This window comes from Bombina bombina, chromosome 6, assembly GCF_027579735.1.
Source record: "Bombina bombina isolate aBomBom1 chromosome 6, aBomBom1.pri, whole genome shotgun sequence".
NCBI lineage: Eukaryota > Metazoa > Chordata > Amphibia > Anura > Bombinatoridae > Bombina > Bombina bombina.
Genome location: NC_069504.1, coordinates 286,125,609 through 286,152,782, shown reverse-complemented (window position 1 = coordinate 286,152,782; position 27,174 = coordinate 286,125,609). Strand labels below are relative to the sequence as shown.

Sequence of the window (27,174 nt, the reverse complement as noted above, 5' to 3'; positions counted from 1 at the left end):
CAGAAGACCACATGGTTTTAACATTGATGGAGATGTCATTAATTTTTGGACCCATCAACGCTAAATACTAGATTATAGTCCTAGACTATATCTATTACGTTTAGTTTAATGAATTTTCTGAGAGCTAAGGGAATATCTGTTATATTAGAGGAGTAGTAACATTTTTGTTAAGTGATTCCTCCCTCTGTAAACAGTACTCTGAAATGTATATGTATATTGTCTGTTTGAAGTATTGTAATAGTGAATATCCTATTTAAGATTTAGGGTGATCCACTATATGTGCGCTGTACTGATAAGATCCTATTTAATTGATGGGATATCTCCCTATTTTTACCACTTGAAGTGCTTATTAATATTATGTTTATACATTTTGGATTATTACACTGTTCCTGTTTTGGTTTACTCGCTATTGGTATTATTTATTTCTACTAATTATTATTATTTTTCTTGATATATATTGGGTGATCAGTTGGTTGATACATAGGGATTTTCAATATGGGTACTTACAGTTTCCTACCCTTAAAGAACGTTGTACAACACTGAATTAGACCTGTCTTCAGGTTATATAAATGTAGAAGTGTTTGCTCAGTTCATACAACATAACCGATTCACTTCCAATGTTTGGATATTTAGAACAGTATTTGTTTCATTACTTTTAATTATACTGTTGCCACTTTACTATTAAGGAAGAGTTAGACTAGTCTTTAATCACTTACATTTATATCTCTGTTTATTGGAGACTAGTAAGTAGTAGCTATACTAACCAGCGATTATACTAATCAGGTACCATGGTAATAAATCCCTTCATATGGTTCATTAAGTTTAAATTTAATTTAACTTCATGACATAATAGCATTATGCATATATTTTTGATGTATTGGTCTATAATGCCGTATCTTTCAAGCAATGACATGTATTTCTCGTATTATATTTGATTGCCATCTCACTCTGTTTTTTGTGACTTAGAATTTGTTTGTAATTTGTATATAGTGTACAGGTACTATCCCTTTAAAAAAAATTTTGACAAGTTACTCTCACACCTGAGCTTTTGACACCTTTATCGTTAGTCCATGAATAAGGCAGGGGGCTGCCGAAACGCGTAGGACCTTTCTTTCACTTGTCAATAAGGGAATAAGCTTTTATGCTTTTTATCGTGTGTTTCCAATAAAGAACTTTACTTTACACCTTGAGGCTTGCTGGTCATCTTTGTTGCTGTTACCTATACATTAGTACTGTTGTAAATGACTATTGTAGCTAGAAACAGCTGATTTTTAATGGAATATCTACATAGGTGTACAGAGGCCCATTATAAGCAACCATCTGTCCTGTGTTCCAATGGTACGTTGTGTTTGCTCATCCAAGTTTATCATTTAACAAAGTCTAATTGATCATTAGAAAACCCTTTTGCAATAATGTTAGCACAGCTGAAAACTGTTGTGCTGATTAAAGAAGCAATAAAACTGGCCTTCATTATACTAGTTAATGGGCCAGTAAACCTAAAAAATAATGTTATATAATTCTGCACATAGTGCAGAATTATATAACATTATATTAGTGCTAGTTTTTTATTACATACTATATCCAGTGATTTTTTATAAAAAAAGAGGATTTGCCAGACCCGCCCTCTGTGCTCTACTGAGCGTGTCTGGTTTTCCCTCAGAGCCCAATGCGCTCTGAGGGAAAACCAGACACGCTCAGTAGAGCACAGAGGGAGGGTCTGGAAAACCCTCTTTTTTTATAAAAAATCACCTGATATATTATGTAATAAAAAACTAGCACTAATATACTGTAATATTATATAATTCTGCACTATGTGCAGAATTATATAACATTATTCTTTAGGTTTACTGGCACTTTAAGTATCTTGAGCATCAGCAAATGTGGGTTCGATTACAGGCTCAAGATGTCCAGAAACAAAAAATTTCTTCTGAAACTCATCAGTCTATTCTTTTTCTGAGAAATGAAGGCTGTCATGAGATACAAGACATATGCAGGACACAGCAATGATGGTACAACTCTATTTTATTACAGAGCACAGAAACATACATCTAGTCAGGTTGATTTCACTAACTAACTGCGACGCAGACTACCGGACCTAAGCCCCGCCCCCAACTAGTGACATCACATCCTGCTCTCATCACATCTTCCCCTTTTTCAAAGGCGAAGCATACATTTGAATATAACAAATAACAAGGTATACGAACAGAGTATACAACAACATTTTTTTTCGAACAATATATAAACATATATATATATATATATAGGTTCAGAAAATATAAACACATAAATTACATCCTGACTTGGACATTGGGGTAGACTACCCTAGTCCACAGTGACCATGGGATTATTTTTCCCATACTTCCGGTCACTGTTCTAGCTAAAGTCAGTCCCTATATCGGGCCGCAAGTCTCACCACTCTTCCGCTTGATGTAACTTTGCATGAACTGTCCTCTGATACAGAAGATGGGGAATTAGAGTCCGCTGGAGGCAAAGATATATCCCCGCTGTGATCTTGCTGAGGGGAAGGCACCTCTCTTAGAACAGGGGATCCCACTGGCGGTGGTACTGAGGCATCCAGTTCCAGACTCTCAGGTACAGGCTGAAGATGTCTTCGGTTACGGCGTTTAACCGTCCCTCCCTCAGTAAGGACTGTATAAGACCTTGGTTCTGGAGAGCGGCCAACTACCGTAGCAGATGTCTTCCATTTCTTCTCATCACCCAGTTTAATTCTGACAGCTTGCCCAGCATTCAGTTCCTGTAAGGGCCTGACAGAATGTCTCCTGTCATAGAAGAAACGATAACCCTTTTTGGCCTCGTCATCCCTACTAAGGACTTCGTCCCAAGGAACAGGGCCAGGCGGTTTGAAGACACCAACTGAGGGTAAAGTGGTGCGAATCAGCTGTGCCGGGCTAAACCCGGTAGCTTAAATGGGCGTCGCCCTGTATGACAAGAGGGCCAGGTACGGCTCAGATTGCTTTAGAATGAATTTTGTTGTTTGAACTGCCCTTTCAGCCATTCCGTTGGCCTGCGGATAATGTGGACTTGACGTGGAATGTACAAAGTCATTTTCCCTACTGAAAGCACTGAACTCTGTAGAAGCGAACTGCATACCATTATCACTCACCAGCTCCATTGGAATGCCCCACCGGGCGAACAAGCTCTTCAGGCGAATGATAACGGCTTGACTTGTGATATCATTCAGGGGTGCAATTTCCAAATACCTGGAATAGTAGTCGCTCACAACAAGGAACTTTTTACTGTGCAGTTCACACAAATCAGCAGCTATTTTCTGCCACGGCCCCGCAGGCAGCGGAGTAGAAATCAAGGGCTCCCTTCCCTGAGTAGGCCGGCGTTCCCGGCAAAAGGCACATTTAGACACATGATTTGCAATGTCGGAGCTGATCCCAGGCCACCATACAGCTGTAGCTGCCCTTTCTCTGCACTTTGTAATGCCTAAGTGGCCATCGTGAATCCTGTTTAACATCTCCTTCCTCATGCTGACAGGAATTACAATGCGGTCTTGGAACAGCACCAACCCCTCCAGCTCCGTGAGCTGCGACCTCTCTGGCTGGTAAGCACTTAAAGACATCCAGGCTGCCCGGCTCTCGGGCCAGCCTTCTTTTATGTACTTTATAACCTCTTGCAGATCTGTGTCCAAATATGTCTCTTTCTTTATTTCCTCCAGTTTCCTTGAAGAAATTGACTTAGAGGCCAGAACTGAATCAACATACACTTTCACATCAGATTCTGTGGAGGACTCTTCAGCAGCAGCCAGTGGGAGCCTGGATAGTGTATCCGCCACAATCAGTTGTTTCCCCGGCACATGCACTGCCTGAACATTGAACCTGAGCAGTCTCATTAAAAGTCTCTGGCATCTCAAGGGTGTTTTGTCAATGTCATAAGAGTTGATTAGAGGGACTAGCCGTTTGTGGTCAGTTTCCAGACTAAATTTCTCCAAACCCACTAGATAACGCTGAAAGCGCTCACAGGCCCAAACTGCAGCCAGGCACTCTTTCTCAATTTGAGCGTATTTTGACTCCACAGCCGTCAGTGTGCGGGAACAGTAGGCAATGGGCTGTAGTTTATTTTCATTTTACTGCAGGAGTGCAGCCCCCAACCCATAACTGCTTGCATCGGCACTAACCACAGTCTTTTTTGAAGGGTCGTAGAACCCCAGCACTGGGGCAGACCCCAGCAGGGACTTGGCCTGCATAAAAGCTTTTTCTTGTGAAGGTCCCCAGACCCAGGCAATGTCTTTCTTAAGCAACTCTGTGATAGGGTGTAAAACTGTTGATAAATCTGGAAGAAACTTGTCCACATAATTTACAAGGCCCAATATCTGTCTCAGCTCATGTACATCAGAAGGACTTTTCATCTGTTCAATAGCACAAATTTTCTCGGGGTCTGGCTTGATGCCATCCCCGTTGATTATATGCCCAAAGTAATATAGTTCAGTTTTCCTAAAATTATATTTTTCTTTATTCAGCTTCAGCCCAGACTCTTTGATAGCCTGTAGCACACAACTTAAACGCTGATCATGCTCCTCCACTGTAGACCCATACACTAGAATGTCGTCCATGACGACCGCTGTACCCACGTGGTCACTCAGGAGAGAACTCATTTCCCTTTGAAAGATTTCAGGAGTGGAGGATATCCCAAAGAGGAGTCTGCAGAAGCAGAACCGACCTACCGGTGTGATAAAGGTAGTCAGTTTGCGGCACTTTAGGTCCAGGGGGATCTGCCAAAAGCAGCTAGAAGCATTTAATGTGGTAAAGGACTTCGCCCCAGCCAACTTTGGAGCTATATCTTCTAATGTCGGCAGCACAAATCTCTCTCTCTTCACTGCCTCATTCAACCTTTTCAGGTCCACACAGATGCGCACCTTTCCGTTTTTCTTTGCAACTGGAACAATGGGGGCACACCAATCAGTCGCTTCAACAACCTCTTCAATAACCCCCATAGACTTCATGCGCATAAGCTCTTTCTCCACTTGAGGCATGAGCGGGAACGGAATTCTATGGGGAGTAGAAATACTGTATGGGACTGCGTCACTTTTAAGTGCTATACGGACTGGTTTGCAATTCAGTAGGTCCAACTCGCCAAACCTATCTTCGGAAATGTCATTCACTCTGGCCACGAGGCCCAAGTCACAGGCTGCTTTTCTCTCAATAAATTGTTAACACACTGACCTCGAATCACATGCACCCACATGGTGAACTTTATTTACTTGTACTCACAGCTGGCAAGAAATTTCCCCACACAGTCAATGCGGCCACCAGGACTATGTACATTTGTAGTAACCTTCGCCAGCTGGAGCTGTCGAGGCAGTTTCATAAATTCAGCAAAAGATATTACAGTGATATCTGCTCCTGTGTCAATCTTAAAATCCCATTACAGTAAAAGTAACTTTCCAATCTTCCTCTGAGCTTGGACGTTCCACAACGGATCCCACAAAAGACACTTCCTGACCCTCCTGGTCACTGTCCACCTGCATCTCCTTAATGTATTCAGTTTTACACACCACTTCAAAATGGCCCAATTTGTTACATTTTCTGCATCTTTTATCTCTGGCCGGGCATATAATACTCTGATCATGGGCACGGTAGCACCGTGTGCATCAGGCATGTTGCGCCCATCCACTTCTAGGCCTTTCCATTATTTTATATCTACCGCTCACACTGTGCCTTTCACTAGCAGTTTTCCTGGACTGTTGCACTTCATCCACAATACTCTAAGACCTCAGATCAGCACTCTTCTTTTTCACCAGTTCACTCTGGCGGGCCATCCTAATACCCCCATCTAATGTTAAATCAGGCTCTAACTGCAGCTTCAGTGAGACTTCAACATCTGCAATTCCAATAACTATTCTGTCTCTGATTTGCTCTTCTTTAGCAACACCAAACTCACAGAATTCAGCTAGTTCATACAGGCTGCGCACAAATGGCTCCACAGATTCTCCCACACGCTGATTACGTTTGTGAAAACAAGCTCTCTCATGAATCACATTTCTTTTGGGCACAAAGTGGGCACTGAGTTTATCAAAGTTAAATTCTTCCCCTTCTTGGAAAGTAAAAGCATTGAACACTGTCTCCACATCTTTCCCCATAGAGTATAAAAGAGAATTAACTTGTACATCACCACTCTCCTTGTTCAGTTTGGAAGCGATCCTGAAGCGCTGAAACCGCTGACGCCATGTGGGCCAAGCTGCAGGCTGAGAGAAGTCAAAAGGCTCAGGTGGGGTAAACTTTGACATTGCAATCGATCAGGAACAGAAGCGCAGGCCAGAACTTCTGACACCATGTCATGAGATGCAGGACATATGCAGGACACAGCAATGATGGTACAACTCTATTTTATTACAGAGCACAGAAACATACATCTAGTCAGGTTGATTTCACTAACTAACTGCGACACAGACTACCGGACCTAAGCCCCGCCCCCAACTAGTGACATCACATCCTGCTCTCATCACAAAGGCTATTCCATGTGATAAATTGCCAAGAAACTGAAGATCAGTTGTTTACTAATCCCTTAAAGAAACTGCACTAACTGGCTCTAACAAGAATAGAAAGTGGAGTGGGAGGCCCAATAGTGCATAACTTAGCAAGAAGACAAATACATTAGAGTGTCTAGTCTCAACGACAACAGTCAAAAGGTGACTCTAAGATGCTAGCCTTTTAGGCAGAGTTACAAAGAAAAATAGAATGGCCAATAAAAAGAAAAGATTAAAGGGACACTATACCCAAACATTTTCTTTCATGATTAAGGTAGAGAATACAATTTTAAACAACATTTCAATTTATTTCTATTACCTAAATTGCTTCATTCTTTATATATACTTTAATGAAGAAATAGCAAGGCACACTATGAACCAATCAGGAGGCATCTATGTACAGCTACCAATCAGCAGCTACTAAGCATATCTAGATATGCTTTTCAGCAAACAATATCAAGATAATGAAGCAAAATAGATAATAGAAGTAAATTAGAAAGTTGTTTATAATTGTATGCTCTTTCTAAATCATGAATGAAAAAAATTGGGTTTCATGTCCCTTTAAGGCCTAGATTATGAGTGGAGAGCAAAATGGCGAGTGCGATAGTTGCGCTCCACTCAGTAATACGAGCACACGCAAATGTGCACTGGTATAGCAAGTTAAGCACAATGCAAAAGGGACCTCATGTTTGCATTACCTGGAAGCCTTGCGCTCACAAGAGCATGCTTCCATAGGCTTCAATGGGAGCCTCTTTCTTATTTCGTGAGACACGGAAAGAACATAGCGCTGCACAGGGGGTAAGTTGTGTGTGTGTTTATATGTGTATATACACATATTATCACATAAATATATATGTATATGAATGTATATATATATGTGTGTGTGTGTGTGTGTTTATATGTGTATATACACATATTATCACATAAATATATATGTATATGAATGTATAAACACAGTCCAAGTTAAGGACAGCACAATCTTACTTATTCCAGCCGCCAAGGTGCACTACAAACCAAAATGTATTTTCTTCCCAAGAACATAGACACTCACTGGTCTTGTGAAAAAGTTCATTTATTGATCCATAGAAAAAAGTTACATTAACATGACGTTTCGGTACATTCCTGTACCTTTATCAAATGTAGCAAAGATTGAATATTAAAACTTCCAGTTAGTTCCAGGAAGTTTTAATATTCAATCTTTGCTACATTTGATAAAGGTACAGGAATGTACCGAAACGTCATGTTAATGTAACTTTTTTACATTAAATACTGTATGTGTATATACACATATTATCACATAAATATATATGTATATGAATTTATATATATGTGTGTGTGTGTGTGTGTTTATATGTGTATATACACATATTATCACATAAATATATGTATATGAATATGTATATATATGTGTGTGTGTGTGTGTTTATATGTGTATATACACATATTATCACATAAATATATGTATATGAATATGTATATATATGTGTGTGTTTATATGTGTATATACACATATTATCACATAAATATATGTATATGAATATGTATATATATGTGTGTGTTTATATGTGTATATACACATATTATCACATAAATATATGTATATGAATATGTATATATATGTGTGTGTGTGTGTGTGTTTATATGTGTATATACACATATTATCACATAAATATATGTATATGAATATGTATATATATGTGTGTGTGTGTGTGTTTATATGTGTATATACACATATTATCACATAAATATATGTATATGAATATGTATATATATGTGTGTGTTTATATGTGTATATACACATATTATCACATAAATATATGTATATGAATATGTATATATATGTGTGTGTGTGTGTGTGTGTTTATATGTGTATATACACATATTATCACATAAATATATGTATATGAATATGTATATATATGTGTGTGTGTGTGTGTTTATATGTGTATATACACATATTATCACATAAATATATGTATATGAATATGTATATATATGTGTGTGTGTGTGTGTTTATATGTGTATATACACATATTATCACATAAATATATGTATATGAATATGTATATATATGTGTGTGTTTATATGTGTATATACACATATAATCACATAAATATATATGTATATAAGCATATACATATATATTTGCAGTGAACACAAGTCCCCATGAACCGCTATGCAAAGGCACTTTTCAGTACCATTTTTTTTTTCTAACACCCCGTATCCCCTCACTTTAACCCTTTATAACTGCCTTGTGCAGTTATTTTTTTTAAAAAAAGATGCTATTATTTTTTATTTTCAGAAGGAACTGTCTACTTAATTTGGGGGGCAATCGGGGCACATATTTTCAATTAACCAGAGACCTGACCTCTGATTAATTGCACTTAGCGCAAAGTGCTGCCGTAAGCTTGCGGTAGCATTAACCAGTCACTTGTAATGGCTGATTATTTAACATGCGTCCTTAAATGGGCAAATTAGCCCCTTTAAATGCGCACTTTAAAATAGTGCTTCACTTGTAATCTAGCCCTAAGATGGACAAAAAGAAAACAGACATAGAATTGAAAAAAGGTGTTCGGATCACAAAGAAGAACATTCTTGTTAAGCAAACCAAATGAAAAAATGCCGGAGGAGTGCTTGACACCATCTGTCAAGCATGGTGGAGGCAATGTGATAGTCTGTGGGTGATTTGGTGGTGGTAGAGTGGGAGATTTATAAAGAATAAAAGGGACCTTGAAGATTGAAGGCAATCACTCCATTTTGCAACACCATGCCATACCTTGTGGGCAGTGCTTAATTGGAGCCCATTTCCTATTACAAATGGATGATGACCCAAAGCACAGCTCCAAACTATTCAAGAACTATTTAAGGACGACGCAGTCAGCTAGTATTCTCTCTTTAATGGAGTGGCCAGCAAAGTAAAACAATCTCAACTCTATTGAGCTGTTGTGGTAGCAGCTTGACTGTATGGTACATAAAAAGTTCCAATCAAACCAGTCTAATTTGTGGGAGGTGCTTCAGAAAGCATAGGGTGAAATCTCTTCAGATTACTTCAACAAATTGACAAATAGAATGTGAAAACAAGAAGGATACCATTTTTATTTCACTAAAAATTCATTATTTCTATCCTTGTCAATCACTACATTTCCTATTCAAACTAATTTTATGTATGTTTTCATAAAAAATAAGGAAATATCTGAGTGTATATATATATATATAAAAATGTGTGTGTGTGTGTGTATATATATATATATACAGGTGGCCCTCGTTTTACAACGGTTCAATTTACACCGTTTCAGAATAACAACCTTTTTTTCCAGTCATGTGACTGCTATTGAAAAGCATTGAGAAGCAGTGTATTTATTAAAATAGCCAGTAGGTGGAGCTGTCCGCTGGTGTTGCAGCAAAGCCAAGCAAGCTGAAATTAATCTGTTTAACCAGACCTGAGCTATTGAGCAGATTTCAAAGGAACAAGATCTTCCTGTCTATAAATCAGTCCAGATTGGAATGCATAGAAAGAACTGTTTGCAGAAAAATGCAAGTGAAGTCTGTGTTGTGTGATTATTTTATTATGTTTATAATGCTGTTTAGCAAATGTTTTTGTTCATTTAACTTCGTTTAATTATAAATTCTGTGTTGTGTGATTATTTTATTAGGTCTATAATGCTGTTTAGCATTTAAAGTCTTCATTTCAAAGCTTTAAAAATAATGTATTAGGTGTTACTTATGACAATTTTGAGAGGGGCCTGGAACCTATCTCCCTCACTTCCCATTGACTTACATTATAAACTGGGTTTCAATTTACAACGGTTTCGATTTACAACCATTCCTTCTGGAACCTAACCCCGGCGTAAACTGAGGGCTACCTGTATATATATATGTGTGTGTGTGTGTGTGTGTATATACAGATATAAATATTTTAATGTATAACATGATATTTTAGGATAGATGAATCCGCTGGCTGAAATTACATTTGTTTATTTGTTCTCAAATGTTTAAAATTATGACCATTTAATAACACGACTTTCAAATTATGACCATTCAATAACACGCCTAAGCTATTCCTACATACTAATATAACAAATAATGTATATATATATATAAAATATAAAACATTAGTATGTTGAAACTTTATCTTTTTTTTTAATTATTATTTTCTGTTTTTAACCGAACATTTATTTGGTTTTACATAATATACTCTTGTGATGCTTGCTTTTATATTTGCTATGTACTTTTGGATTCATTTGGTGTATTTTTATCAATCTGAAATAAATTATATTTTTAAGGTTGAACCATTCTAAACTTGTGCTTAAATACATTTTCATCTACCTCTGAAAGTTAAAAGCAAAAATAATACTGAACATATTTATTTGAACAATTAAAATACTGTCTCATTTGAATCAAATAAACTTATAACTTTTATTTAGGTGCATTTCACAAGGCCAATGTACGCTGAATGTTTCTCAGACAAACTGGAATGGTAGTTTTAAAAATGATGGTAAATGCTTGGATGTTCATGTTATTCCCATTGAGGACAGCAAGGTAATATGAAATACTTATTTTACATGTATGCATTTTATCATTCTGAAAATAACCTGGAAATTTAGAATTGAACTGTTATACATTATCCTCACTTGACTTTAAATCTACTTCTATGTATTATTTTTATTATTTTTCTTATTATTATCATCAGCAGCATTATCCTCTTCATAAAGTGCAAACATGGGTCTAGATTACTGTTGTTGAACCAGGTGCGCTAACCCAAAATGAAATATTAATATTTCACATTTCATTATTCTTCACAAAGAAGAATATGTTCTATTTATTCTTAAATACATATTTCTACATTTCTACATATATGTGATGTTTTTTGGTACAATATATATCTATACATATATATATATATATATATATATATATATATATATATGTGTGTATTGAAGTTTATCTTTTAATTTGCCCCCATTCTTTCTAAGAGGAGAGCTATAAAATATACTCTCTTTTCATTTTCAGTAACTTTGCACATATTTAATATACATATTTTTGGGTTCTATTGTTAACAGCGTGCCCTTTACACTCTACTGTTCCCCTTTTCTCTTATCTAAATTCATTATATTGAATTAGGAGGTATTGGGGTACCTCCTTTTTCAATAGGTAGTTTTAGGCAGCATTAGTGTTAACATTTTACCCTCTTTCTAGTTATGGTCTAGTGGACTCTATTTTTGCGCCATACACACAAACCCTTCTTTTTGTCAGAATATATATATATATATATATATATATATATACATATATATATATATATATATATATATATATAAATACATAGAACATATTACCCTAGGTGAAGAAAATTATAATGTGAAATATTTACAGAATATACACAGTTAAATACTTTATTAAATATGAATATTTCATAAATATGTTTTTACATGTTTTCAGCTACTTGACTGCAAAGGGCTCCAATGCACTTATATATATATAAATCTAAATATGTATACATATGTATTTATGTGTTTATATGTGTATATATGCCTGTAAATACATATATACCCGTAAAAATACATAAATACATATGTATCCAGTCCACACACATATATATATATATATATATATACACACACACATACATATTTAGACATGTATATGTATGTATGTCTATGTTAAATCCCTTTGAATGCCTTTTTTTCTAACACCTGAGACATCATATCTCTGAGCCCTTATAACATTTTCTGTGTACTATTTTATTTTTTAGTAATTGTTATAAGACAGTGTTATTATAAGTATAACTGTACTTTTAAATGTATTTCTGATGTGTTTTGTGCAAATTTTTGTCTTGTGTAACAGCAAATGCGTTTACTTTCAACTCATACTATGCACGCTACCTCTGACATGCACAAAGAGCCGTGATAACCACCTTTTTGCTCACACGCAACTGTTAGTGCACCATTCATAATCTAGACCATATTCTGCATAACTATGAGACATAACAGCTATTACAAAAAAACATGAGCAGATAATATTACAAGGTATAGGGGACTATGTCCATGATTTACCATCTGTGATATGCAAGGTGTTTTACAGATTAGGTGGACTTTTCAGCTAATATCTTAAAGGATAAATAGGAGATATGATGAGAGGGGCAGAGTTTAAAAAAAAATGGATAAATGCTAATCTAGATTTTATGTCTGTGAAAATTTTGTTTTTAGGGAGCATTTATTATCTGCATTCATATGCCAAGGTGGAAAGTAGCAGAGATCTTTATCTCTCTGGAATCATGCATTGGGATACTAGATAAATAAAATGCAACACTGCATGGCATTACAGGCTGGCCCAATGCAAGACTTAAAATTTGAGCCCCTGCCTGGCCCAGTACTTGATGCACACATACTACCACTGACACTCACTCACAAGGCAATGTCTTTTTGCGGTCTCTGTTAAGGCCACTGTCTGTATCCAGGGAGTACTGACATGGATACTGGGGCCTAGTGGTAAATTGCAGACAGCTAAAGCCTTACCATCACCAGGATTAGCCACTGAAGCAGGGATAGAGGAAGGAAGGAAGGGAAAAGAGAGGAGTGAGCGTTTAAACTGTGGCTACTCACTCAGCCAGGGGAGGAACCATCTGATGCAGCTTATGTCCCCTCTGTTCTGTTAGGTTTATAACTTTTAGGTTTATAACATAGCCTATGGGCCTCCCCAGCACTTGATCCCTGGTGCCACTGCACTGGCAGCACCAGCTGTAGTTCCGCCCCTAGGTCCCTTCACTCTAGGCAACCTTCTAGGTTACTTCAGAAAGGAAAGAATAGCGGCACTACCTGGAGTAGTCCCCTATTGTGAATATTAATAGGATGTATTTATATATGTATCCTACCTATAGCTATTAATTAGGGGGAAAAAGGTGCTGTACACTGATTAATATGAACTGAGAATTAGTAATGTACGGATAACATTACAAGAAGCGTGTACATAATAGCACTCAACTACTCTTGGTGACCAAAAAGGACAATAATATTCGGTTTAAACAAACAAAGAACAAGAAGGTATTGTTGATAAAATTTTACTTTTATTAGATATGTTAAAATATTAAACCCATATAAAAACACAAATCAGGCATGTGCTGGCGCAAATATGATTTGCGCCAGCACATGCCTAATTATAAATCAATTGTAAGATCCCACCTTTAATATGTAGTGCTCTGTTTTTTAGGAAGGATATTATAGAACTGGAAAAGGAGCAGATGAGGTCACAATAATGATAAATGGGATGGAAGATTAGCATTTACACTGAAAAAGAAGCTTCTCTGAGGGAATATAATAACATTATACAAATATGTACAGGGCCCATATAAGCATCTATCAAAGGACCTGTTTATCAGTAGCACTGAACAAAGAATAAGAGGTCCTATATTGAGACTTTCGGATCTGCAGTGTAAGAGTTTCTATACAGAACAAGCAATAACGATACACAATTTTCTGCCTAATAAGGTTGTTTTAGCTAAATCAATGTATGCTTTTAAAAAAAGGTCTATATCATTTCTGATAAAGCAACATATACAGTACAGTAGCTTGTTCATCCAAGGAGAAATCCGATTGCCATTTTGGAGTCATGAAAGTTTTTTTTTTGTTTCTATTGAATCCACAGTAGTAACAGGAATGTTTTAAAGGTTGAATTTTGGGGGTTACCTATATTACTATAGAACTATGGTGTCTCTTTCAGTTTATATTGTTTTCTATGAAAACTGTATCACTTGGTGCAGTACAAGATCTTTGTGCATATTCAGATCATTATATTTCTATTTGTAGCTCAAGATAACTGCAAAGGACAATACTAACGTAATTGCTGCACAAAAATCACAGTGTGAAGTTACAAATACTGGCACGGGTGAAGTGCTTTGTGCCAACAATACAGAATCATCTTCACAGTTCTGCTCCTGCCAGTTTTCTACCAGTCGCTTGTCTAATAAAGGTATTGTGCATTGTTTAAATTTTGTGAATTAGAGCAACCTTCTCTCCGAGAAAGTTGTTTCCTCATTTGTTACTTACTTATACATCATTTGTACTGACTATATATTAATTTGTACTGACTATATATTAATTTGTACTGACTATATATTAATTTGTACTGACCATATATTAATTTGTACTGACTATATATTAATTTGTACTGACTATATATTAATTTGTACTGACTATATATTAATTTGTACTGACCATATATTAATTTGTACTGACTATATATTAATTTGTACTGACCATATATTAATTTGTACTGACTATATATTAATTTGTACTGACCATATATTAATTTGTACTGACTATATATTAATTTGTACTGACCATATATTAATTTGTACTGACTATATATTAATTTGTACTGACTATAGATTAATTTGTACTGACCATATATTAATTTGTACTGACTATATATTAATTTGTACTGGCCATATATTAATTTGTACTGACTATATATTAATTTGTACTGACCATATATTAATTTGTACTGACTATATATTAATTTGTACTGACTATATATTAATTTGTACTGACCATATATTAATTTGTACTGACTATATATTTATTTGTACTGACCATATATTAATTTGTACTGACTATATATTAATTTGTACTGACCATATATTAATTTGTACTGACTATATATTAATTTGTACTGACCATATATTAATTTGTACTGACTATATATTAATTTGTACTGACCATATATTCATTTGTACTGACCATATATTCATTTGTACTGACTATATATTAATTTGTACTGACCATATATTCATTTGTACTGACTATATATTAATTTGTACTGACCATATATTAATTTGTACTGACCATATATTCATTTGTACTGACTATATATTAATTTGTACTGACTATATATTAATTTGTACTGACCATATATTAATTTGTACTGACTATATATTAATTTGTACTGACCATATATTCATTTGTACTGACCATATATTCATTTGTACTGACTATATATTCATTTGTACTGACCATATATTCATTTGTACTGACTATATATTAATTTGTACTGACCATATATTAATTTGTACTGACCATATATTCATTTGTACTGACTATATATTAATTTGTACTGACCATATATTAATTTGTACTGACCATATATTCATTTGTACTGACTATATATTAATTTGTACTGACCATATATTAATTGTTTATATTTTGGGAATAAAAGCATCCTTCTCTCCGAGAAAGTTATTTCCTCATTTATTTCCTCTAAAGACCGCTGCTCCATAACTTATCCACCTGCTCTGAGGTGGCGGACAGAAATCAACCTGATCAAATACGATCGGGTTGATTGACACCCCCTGCTACCCCCGGTTAATCTGCAGGGGCGATGTTGCATAAGCAGTTCTGGGGAACTGCTTGTGCAATGATAAATGCTGACAACGTATGCTTTCGGCATGTATCGATGTGTAGCGGACATGATACGCTACATCGTATCATGTCTGCTCGCACTTTGATAAATATGCCCCTATATATTATTATTAGATTAGATTGTGAATACTGAGGAACTTTTTTTTTGTTGAAAATCTGAATACCCTATTTCTATATATAGGTGGTTAAAATGTAATGTTTAAAGGGTGAATGAATGCCCCCCCTTTAACATTCATTTGTACAATTAAACATTTCTATAATTCAAATGTTGCATTTCCTTAATATTATAATAACATTTCCTTCTTCTGAATCAAATGTTATATGGAAATAGGAAAATGTAAAATGTATTTGTTAATTCACGCTATGTTTTATTTACGCTATGTGAACCAACTCTTAAATGTGATATTTTGTACTGAGCATCTGCACATGCTAAATAAACTATGACAATTGCCTGAAAATGTTTTAGGTCAATTGTAAAGTAAATTTAATAGAAATGAATTAATTATTATGCATATTTTTGGCTTAATTTCAGCAAATAACTTCTTAAAGGGACACTGAACCCAAATGTTATCTTTCCTGATTCAGATAGAGCATGTAATTTTAAGCAACTTTCTAATTTACTCCTATTATCAATTTTTCTTTATTCTCTTGCTATCTTTATTTGAAAAGCAAGAATGTAAGTTTAGAAGCCAGCCCATTTTTGGTTCACAACCTGGGTTGTCTCTGCTGATTGGTGGATAAATGCTGTCCAGGGTACTGAACCAGATATTGTCTGGCTCCTTAGCTTAGATGCCTTCTTTTTTCAAATACATATAGCAAGAGAACGAAGAAAAATCTATAATAGGAGTATATTAGAAAGTTGCTTAAAATTGCATGCTCTAGCTGAATCATCAAAGAAAAAGAAATTGGGTTTAGTATCCCTTTAACATGAGTGTTAATGGTCTTGAAAAGAGACTTGATAAGCCAGCTTAAATCTTGGCCATTCATGTAGAATGATATATTGTATGCTAAAGTAATCAACACTGCAATTTGAATTTATTCAACAAGGAATGAAAAACTTTCACCATTCAGAAAGATCATGAAATTTTAAACAACTTTTTAATTTACTTGTTGTCTAATTTGCTTTGTTTTCTTGGTATTCTTTGTTGAAAAGCATACCCAGGTAGGCTCAGGAGTACCAATGCACTACAGGGATCTAGCTGCTGATTGACGGCTGCATATATATGCCCCTTGTCATTAGTTTACCCAAAGTGTTCATCTAACTCCCAGTGGTACATTAATGCTCTTTCAACAAAGGATTCCAAGAGAATGAAGTAAATGTGATAATAGAAGCAAACTGTAACGCTGTTTAAAATTGTATATTTGAATCATGACAGAAATATTTGGGGTTTCACATCCCTTTAAGCTAATTACATCTGACACATATAATAACTATATAAATAAATAATTCAAACAGTTGTTTGATTTAAACATATAGGGGTAGATTTATCAAGCAGCAGATTTACCCCCGAAGTTTCCGGCTCGCTGGCAAATTATGTGAAGAAGCAGCGGTCTAAATAGGTGGAGGACAGCAATTATCCTGATTAGATACGATCGGGATGATTGATACCCCCTGCTAGCGGCTGATTGGCCACGAATGTGCAGGGGGCGGCATTGCACAAGCATTTCACAAAAAATGCTTGTGCAATGATAAATGCCAACAGCGTATGCTGTTGGCATTTATAGATTTCGGGCAGATATGATCCGCTACAGAGGATCATGTCCGTCCGACATTTGATAAATCTACCCCATAGTATTAATAAGTCTGCTGTGTATGCAAAATACGTATGACCCTTATTTTTCATTTTTAGATCTTCTAGTAACTTTCAAACTCCAGGAAAACAAAAATATATATATTTCAGAGTATTTCCAGTTTCAAAATTGCAGCTTCAAAAACAGGTAATTACAATTAGATTTATATTGTGTTTTGAATAGAAGAAGACATGTATGGATTTTATTTTTTTATTTGTACTGCTCAAAAACTTAGAAGGCACTCATAACAAGCACAGTTTAGTAAAGAGTACCTAGAAATAAACATATGACCCCAGTAAGAGTTCTGTAAAGAGCATAATTTCTCTTGTGACTATGGACCAGATTACAAGTATTTACCGCTTCCTGTATAGCACTAATTGCGCTATAATTAAATTTAAAACTCACATCACATTCCGCTGGTATTATAAGTTGAAAGTAAAACATTATCGCGCTCGTGCTAATCCGACGTGCACAAACACTTTACTTATAGCTCAATTAGACTGTCAAGCAAAAGATAACCTCTTCCTCTATAGAAGTCAATGGAGAAAAATAAATATATATATATATATATATATATATATATATATAATGGTATTTTGGTACAGTATATTTTATATATATATATATATATATATATATATATATATATATATATATATATATATATACATGATTATATATAGGCATAGATATATACAGACAGATATAGGAATATCTATTTAAAAATACATAGAACATATTCTGCTATGTGCAGAACATTGGAATGTAAACTATTTACAATAAATACACGCTATAACACTTTATTTAAAATGAATATTTCAGAAATATAGTTTTACATGTTTTCATCTACTTAATTGCAAAGGGCTCCAATGGCCTTATATACAGTATATCCAGGGATTAAGTCGAACGGTAACGCTTGGGAACAGAGTTCCTGCACTATTTTTGCAGGAGGTACTAAGTTTTCTCTGGACAGAAAACAGAAAAACTTCAGTTAACACTGCTGCTGGTGGTGGGAGGAGCTGGAGCCCAGTCTGGTTAGATGGATAGTGAGATCCTCTAGTAATGGTTAATAACACTTCCTACAATACACAATGCAAGCCTGTCAGCGGTCCTGCTGTGTGATCACCCAGCACTGTGTGGAACACATGGTACTTACATTTCTGTGTGGCTTGCTCTGGGGTTATTTATCTCCCCTCAACAGAAATAGGACTATTGCACCTTAAAGGACCATGACACCCAAATGTTGAAACACTTGAAAGTGATGCAGCATAGCTGTAAAAAGCAGTATTCACACCCCATTGCAAAGGACTTTAAGCAGCAAATCAGTATGCCTTTCCCGGGACAGGCAAGGGAGTGAGCCTCATGCACACTCATGTTATTTCCCTATTTAGTTTAAGGAAGTTTACTATGAAATCTCATGAGAGTTAAGTGAAATCTCATGAGATCACAGTAAAAGAGTTCATGACCTCAGCACTGTTGATGCTGATTGGCTGCAGTTCATTTTTTTTTTAATTTTTTTTTTTTTTTTTACCTGCAGCTGAACAGTAACTGAAAGATAACTTTTTGCACAGAACTTACTCTGGTGAGCTGATTAAAATGTGAGGTAAAATATCTTCCTTTCCTAACATAGAGATGCTCAGATGATATTTTCCTGTCAGCTTTTTACAGTTATACTGCATCAGTTTCAAGTAATTTAGCATATGAGTATTATGTCCCTTTAAGTGGGTGAGACTCTGTGACAGAGGAGGAGTCTCAGGCCCAAAGGCAACTAGTCAACCCTTCACTGAATTTCATTTGCTTTCATTAACCAAAGTGTATAGATTATATATATATATATATATATATATATATATGTATATATATATATATATATATATATATATATATATATATATATATGCAAAAATAATATTAATTGTGAGCAGGGGTGGAAGTCTTGGTGGGTTCCCACACTTTTTTTTTGTAGGACTTCATCCCTGTATATATATATATATATATATATATATATATATATATATATATATATATATATATATATATACATATGTATTTATGTGTACATATGTCTGTAAATACATATATACACATACAAATACATAACTACATATGTATGCATTTATAGACATATATACATATTTAAAGATGTATATGATGTATGTAAGTCCTTTGCCTGCCTTTTTTCCCCCTAACACCTGACATCTCATATCTTTGAGCACTTATAACTTTTCTTTTTTGTGCAATATTTATTTTAAATAATTTTTATTAAATGGTATTATGAGTGTAACTGTACTTTGTAATGTGTTTTTGGTGTGTTTTTAATTTTCACAAAACAGTTAACCAGAGCTCTGAGATTGCTGTAATAATTCTAGCATAAATTGTGATTGCACTCATGAGATCATGTTTACTTTCAACTTGTAATACAAGCGCAATTTAACCTGCGCGCAAACGATTGCGAAAACCCATGTGCCACTTGTAATCTAGCCCAATATTAATATATTTGCTGAGTTATTTTTTGGCCCACAAATTGTTTTACTGTGTCTTCTCTTATCACTAAGGATCTGATTCTCTAAAAAAAAACTCTGGTCAGGCTAGATCATCTAAATAGTCAGTAGAGTGAGGTCCCTCAGAGGATTTTAGAAATATATATATATATAAAGTTACAAGTTTTAATCTACTCACGGCTGGAAATTCCCTTGCTTGTATTTGGATATATATATATATATATATATATATATATCAATATACATTTTTGCATAGAAAATTAGCATATCTAGGTAAGTACCCCGCTTACGATTCCCCAGTAAAACGTTGTATACATTGTTAGTAATGCACCAGAGGATTCTGGGTAAGATATGCAAATTAGATATGCAAAATCTAAGTTTTTTTGCTTCAAATACTGTTTTAACACAGCAATCCCTTAACAGGATTATTGCAACAACACAAAAATGACTCACTACACAAACTTGTTTTGTTCTTTTTAGAACTCATCAGTAGGAGATAGATTTCTGGTTGTTGCATTGGTAAAGCTAATTTCAGGGTTAAATCAAAATTCATAAAAATTATGAAGGAGATACAAATCTGAGATTAAAATCCTCCATGTCTCAAAAGTAAATCAATATAAATGTTTTCATAGAAAATTAGCACATCTAGGTAAGGTTACCTAGATGTGCTAATTTTCTATGCAAAAATTTATATTGATTTACTTTTGAGACATGGAGGATTTCAATCTCAGATTTTTATCTCCCCCATAATTTTAATGAATATATATATATATATATATATATATATATCCAGTATAATGACAGCACTTACTGGGTTTGAATAAAAAATAACTTTTATTGTAAAAGTTCAAAACATAGTCCCATGATGTTTCAGTGCCCAACTGGTACCTTTTCCAAATAGTATCACCCAGAAGGTAGATGTTGTATCCTGACATCCAGGAGGCAGAATAAAATATGGCAGAAGCAGCAGCCTTAAATACTCTCTCCTATGCCATGATTGAAGTGAGAGCAGCGCCGTGATTTGGCTCCAATTGCACGCGTCCATGAGGCCCCATGTTGATGGGCTGGAGACTGTCAGATCCCCAAAATAAAAGCCCCTGTATCAAACCCAGTGAGTGTTGTCATTATACTGGATATCTACCTTTCTGACCCAGCACCCTGGTATTTATTTACCCCAGTTTGGGGTCTTACGGCTAGATTTAGAGTTGGGCGGTAGCCGTCAAAACCAGCGTTAGAGGCTCCTAACGCTGGTTTTTACCGCCCTCTGGTATTTGGAGTCAGTCAGGAAAGGGTCTAACGCTCACTTTGCAGCCGCGACTTTTCCATACCGCAGATCCCCCTACGCCATTTGCGTATCCTATCCTTTCAATGGGATCTTCCTAACGCCGGTATTTAGAGTCTTGGCTGAAGTGAGCGTTAGAAATCTAACGACAAAACTCCAGCCGCAGAAAAAAGTCAGTAGTTAAGAGCTTTCTGGGCTAACGCCGGTTTATAAAGTTCTTAACTACTGTGCTCTAAAGTACACTAACACCCATAAACTACCTATGTACCCCTAAACCGAGGTCCCCCCACATTGCTGCCACTCTATTAAAATTTTTTAACCCCTAATCTGCCGACCGCACACCGCTGCCACCTACGTTATCCCTATGAACCCCTAATCTGCTGCCCCTAACACCGCCGACCCCTATATTATATTTATTAACCCCTAATATGCCGCCCCCAACGTCGCCGCTACCTACCTACACTTATTAACCCCTAATCTGCCGACCGGACCGCGCCGCTATTATAATAAAGTTATTAACCCCTAATCCGCCTCACTCCCGCCTCAATAACCCTATAATAAATAGTATTAACCCCTAATCTGCCCTCCCTAACATCGCCGACACCTAACTTCAAGTATTAACCCCTAATCTGCCGATCGGAGCTCACCGCTACTCTAATAAATTTTTTAACCCCTAAAGCTAATTCTAACCCTAACCCTAACACCCCCCTAAGTTAAATATAATTTTATTCTAACAAAATAAATTAACTCTTATTAAATAAATTATTCCTATTTAAAGCTAAATACTTACCTGTAAAATAAACCCTAATATAGCTACAATATAAATTATAATTACATTGTAGCTATTTTAGGATTAATATTTATTTTACAGGCAACTTTGTATTTATTTTAACCAGGTACAATAGCTATTAAATAGTTAATAACTATTTAATAGTTAACTAGTTAAAATAATTACAAAATTACCTGTAAAATAAATCCTAACCTAAGTTACAATTAAACCTAACACTACACTACCAATAAATAAATTAAATAAACTACCTACAATTATCTACAATTAAACCTAACACTACACTATCAATAAATTAATTAAATACAATACCTACAAATAAATACAATTAAATAAACTAACTATAGTACAAAAAGTAAAAAAGAACTGTTACAAAAAATAAAAAAATATTTACAAACATTAGAAAAATATTACAACAATTTTAAACTAATTACACCTACTCTAAGCCCCCTAATAAAATAACAAAGACCCCCAAAATAAAAAAATGCCCTACCCTATTCTAAAATTAAAATAGAAAAGCTCTTTTACCTTACCAGCCCTGAAAAGGGCCGTTTGCGGGGCATGCCCCAAAGAATTCAGCTCTAGGAAAAGGTAGGCAATCAGAATTTTCCTACCTTAATTCCGATTGGCTGATAGAATCCTATCAGCCCATTGGAATTTGACGGACGCCATCTTGGATGACGTCATTTAAAGGAACCGTCATTCGGTGAGTAGGCGTCGGTAGAAGAGGATGTTACGCGTATGTGGGTGGTGGGTTGTAATGTGGGGGGGGGGTATTGTATGTTTTTTTTTTACAGGCAAAAGAGCTGAATTCTTTGGGGCATGCCCCGCAAAGGGCCCTTTTCAGGGCTGGTAAGGTAAAAGAGCTTTTCTATTTTAATTTTAGAATAGGGTAGGGCATTTTTTTTATTTTGGGGGGCTTTGTTATTTTATTAGGGGGCTTAGAGTAGGTGTAATTAGTTTAAAATTGTTGTAATATTTTTCTAATGTTTGTAAATATTTTTTTATTTTTTGTAACTTAGTTCTTTTTTATTTTTTGTAGTTTAGTTAGTCTATTTAATTGTATTTATTTGTAGGTATTGTATTTAATTAATGTATTGATAGTGTAGTGTTAGGTTTAATTGTAGATAATTGTAGGTAGTTTATTTAATTTATTTATTGATAGTGTAGTGTTAGGTTTAATTGTAACTTAGGTTAGGATTTATTTTACAGGTAATTTTGTAATTATTTTAACTAGGTAACTATTAAATAGTTATTAACTATTTAATAGCTATTGTACCTGGTTAAAATAAATACAAAGTTGCCTGTAAAATAAATATTAATCCTAAAATAGCTACAATGTAATTATAATTTATATTGTAGCTATATTAGGGTTTATTTTACAGGTAAGTATTTAGCTTTAAATAGGAATAATTTATTTAATAAGAGTTAATTTATTTCGTTAGAATAAAATTATATTTAACTTAGGGGGGTGTTAGGGTTAGGGTTCGAATTAGCTTTAGGGGTTAAAACATTTATTAGAGTAGCGGTGAGCTCCGATCGGCAGATTAGGGGTTAATACTTGAAGTTAGGTGTCGGCGATGTTAGGGAGGGCAGATTAGGGGTTAATACTATTTATTATAGGGTTATTGAGGCGGGAGTGAGGCGGATTAGGGGTTAATAACGTTATTATAATAGCGGCGCGGTCGGCAGATTAGGGGTTAATAAGTGTAGGTAGGTAGTGGCGACGTTGGGGGCGGCATATTAGGGGTTAATAAATATAATATAGGGGTCGGCGGTGTTAGGGGCAGCAGATTAGGGGTTCATAGGGATAACGTAGGTGGCAGCAGTGTGTGGTCGGCAGATTAGGGGTTAATAATAAAATGCATAAAATGCAGGGGTCAGCGATAGTGGGGGCGGCAGATTAGGGGTTAATAAATATAATATAGGGGTCGGCGGTGTTAGGGGCATCAGATTAGGGGTACATAGCTATAATGTAGCTTGCGGTGGATTACGGAGAGGCAGATTAGGGGTTAATAATAAAGTGCAGGGGTCAACGATAGCGGGGGCGGCAGATTAGGGGTTAATAAGTGTAAGGTTAGTGGTGTTTAGACTCGGGGTACATGTTAGGGTGTTAGGTGCAGACGCTGCTTTTTTGCATGTGTTAGGTTTTTTTTCAGCTCAAACAGCCCCATTGTTTCCTATGGGAGAATCGTGCACAAGCACGTTTTTGAAGCTGGCCGCGTCCGTAAGCAACGCTGGTATTTAGAGTTGCAGTGGCGGTAAATATGCTCTACGCTCCCTTTTTTGGAGCCTAACGCAGCCCTTCTGTGAACTCTAAATACCAGCGGTATTTAAAAGGTGCGGGGGGGAAAAAAGCACGCGTAGCTAATGCACCCCTTTGGCCGCAGAACTCTAAATCTAGCCGATAGAGTGCAAGTCCTTTGACATTTAGTTATTAGTCCTTACTGGTTTTGCTTACACTTTACTATATATACCATAGGTTCTTATCACTACATTGTTTATTGTGCACATAGCCCCACTTCCGGTTTCACATTATGTTGTCACTTCCTGTGTACCAGATCGATATCGATCCGTTTTTAGTTACATTTGTTCAGATAGGATCCCATCCTAGTTTTGTAGGGGTTTACTTGAGGAGTATATTGAGCTGTTTATTTTTATTTTTATTTTGTTATGTCTTTGTTTATATAGTTAAGTTGTAACGCCGGACCGGAGGTGGTTAGACATTCTACTTCCGGTTTGACAAAATTGAGCTAACAATGTGTGTAATTGTTTGGCGCTTTTTCTTCACAGGGATTGAGGTATTGTGGGATTATTTGTGACACTATTTATGTTTAAATATTTTTATTAAGTTTTTTCCAACATGAATATAACAAGTGAACTGTTACATAAGGCAAGTACATCAAAACCCCAGTAATTGGGGGGTAACTTGTATCACATGTTCATATGAATGCCTCTCAATATAACGTAGAAAAAGGGAAAGACAAAAAATAAAAAGATAAAATAAAAAGAAGGAATGGGAAAGGGAAGGGAGTTGCCCTGAGGTTTCAAAAAAGGTTAAAATTAAATAACATATGGGCAGGATTGGACACATATCTTTAAAAATAAAGAGATATAGACAAAAAAAAAAAAAACAATAAAGAAAATAAAAATAGACTTCAAAAGTAGTAGGGGGGGGGGGAGAACAGGTTTTGTACTCACATCAAAGTAATATGCAACACTATCATGTATCTCATTTTGCAAAAGAAAGAAGCATTTAGAAATTATTCTGTAGAAGCTACTTAGTTCCTCTCGAGCCAACACACCGCTGCTATTGTATATATGTTTTCTATCGATCCAACACCCAAATCAGGCCTCCACACTATATAGTGGTTAAGTGGTAGTGGAGTTATTCAGGACCCAATAGAACCACACCTTCTCAAATGACTCTCTGGTATTCATGATACATGATTATGACACTATTTAAGTGTGGTTTGTACACTGTATTATTGCTCTGAAGAAGGGGAGAATACATCCCCGAAACGTCAATTAAATGTAACCTTTTTTGAAAAAATCCTGTGACTTCACTGTTAGTGCGTTGGATATAATATTGGAGTGGTAGTACAGGTAGTTGACCCAGGAGGGCAGATTCTTCAATTAAGTTTGTATATATATATTTGTATATTTTACCTGTCGCTCGCTGTTAAAATAAAATCAAACACCTAATGCATGCGCAATATCTACCTCTCAACCACAAACCCCCCTTACCGCAATAACTAATTTATTAACCCCTAATCCGCAATGCCCCCACAATGCAAACTATCTATTTAAACTATTAACCCCTAATCCGCAATGCCCCCACAACGCAAAGTATCTAATAAATCTATTAACACCTAATCTGCAATGCCCCTCACATCGCAAAGTATCTATTAAATCTATTAACCCCTAATCCGCCATCCCCCATAACGCAATCTAGCTTTTTAAACTATTAACCTCTAATCTGTCAATAACCCACATCACAATTAACCTAATAAATCTATTAACCCCTAATCCACCAATAACCCACATCACAATTAACCTAATAAATCTATTAACCCCTAAACCGCCAATAACCCACATCACAATTAACTAATAACTAAGCCCCTTAACTAATCACTAAGCCCCCTAACCTAACACCCCATAATTAACCCCATTACATAAATTAAAATAATCCTAAATTACAATTAAAATAAAACATCTAATATTACTTTAAAAATAAAAAACTAAGTTTAAATTAAGCTAAAATTACAGAAAATAAAAAAGTCTAACATTACATAAAATAATAAACAAAATTATCAAAAATTTAAAAATTAAACCTAATCCCTATGAAAATAAAAAAAGCCCCCCCCCCAAATAAAAACACCCCCTAATCTAATACTAAACTACCAATAGCCCTTAAAAGGGCCTTTTGTAGGGCATTACCCTAAGTTAAACAGCTCTTTTCCTTAAAAAAATACTAAGTCCCCCCTGTAACAGTAAAACCCCCGACCCACCAAACCCTCCAAAATAAAAAAAAAACTAACACTAAAAAATCCTTTTAAGATTGCCCAAAATCCCTAATCTAAAATTTTTTTTTTTTTTTAAAAAAAGGCCTAACTCTAACCCCCAGATAGGTACTCACGGTTCCTGAAGTCCGGCGGTGAAGTCTTCTTCCAAGCGGCAACCAGTTCCTGAAGTCCGGCGGTGAAGTCTTCTTCCAAGCGGCAACCAGTTCCTGAAGTCCGGCGGTGAAGTCTTCTTCCAAGCGGCAACCGGTTCCTGAAGTCTGGCGGTGAAGTCTTCTTCCAAGCAGCGACCTCTTCTATCTTCATCCTGGACCGTGGAACTGAAGACTGGCGACCGTGAAATCATGAAGCGTGGAGGATCCTCTTTGTACGATCGCCGCCGTA

At 35.5% G+C, this 27,174-nt stretch overlaps 1 protein-coding gene across 1 annotated transcript in view; it reads left to right on the top strand.

The window, feature by feature from the left end:
- Positions 1-27,174, top strand: part of PLXNC1 (plexin C1) — a 483,607-nt gene that overhangs the window by 104,412 nt on the left and 352,021 nt on the right. Inside the window, exons 5-7 of the mRNA XM_053716896.1 lie at positions 10,918-11,032; positions 14,296-14,458; positions 17,757-17,844. Coding sequence (XP_053572871.1) covers positions 10,918-11,032; positions 14,296-14,458; positions 17,757-17,844 — 366 coding nt within the window. The remainder of the gene's footprint in view (positions 1-10,917; positions 11,033-14,295; positions 14,459-17,756; positions 17,845-27,174) is intronic.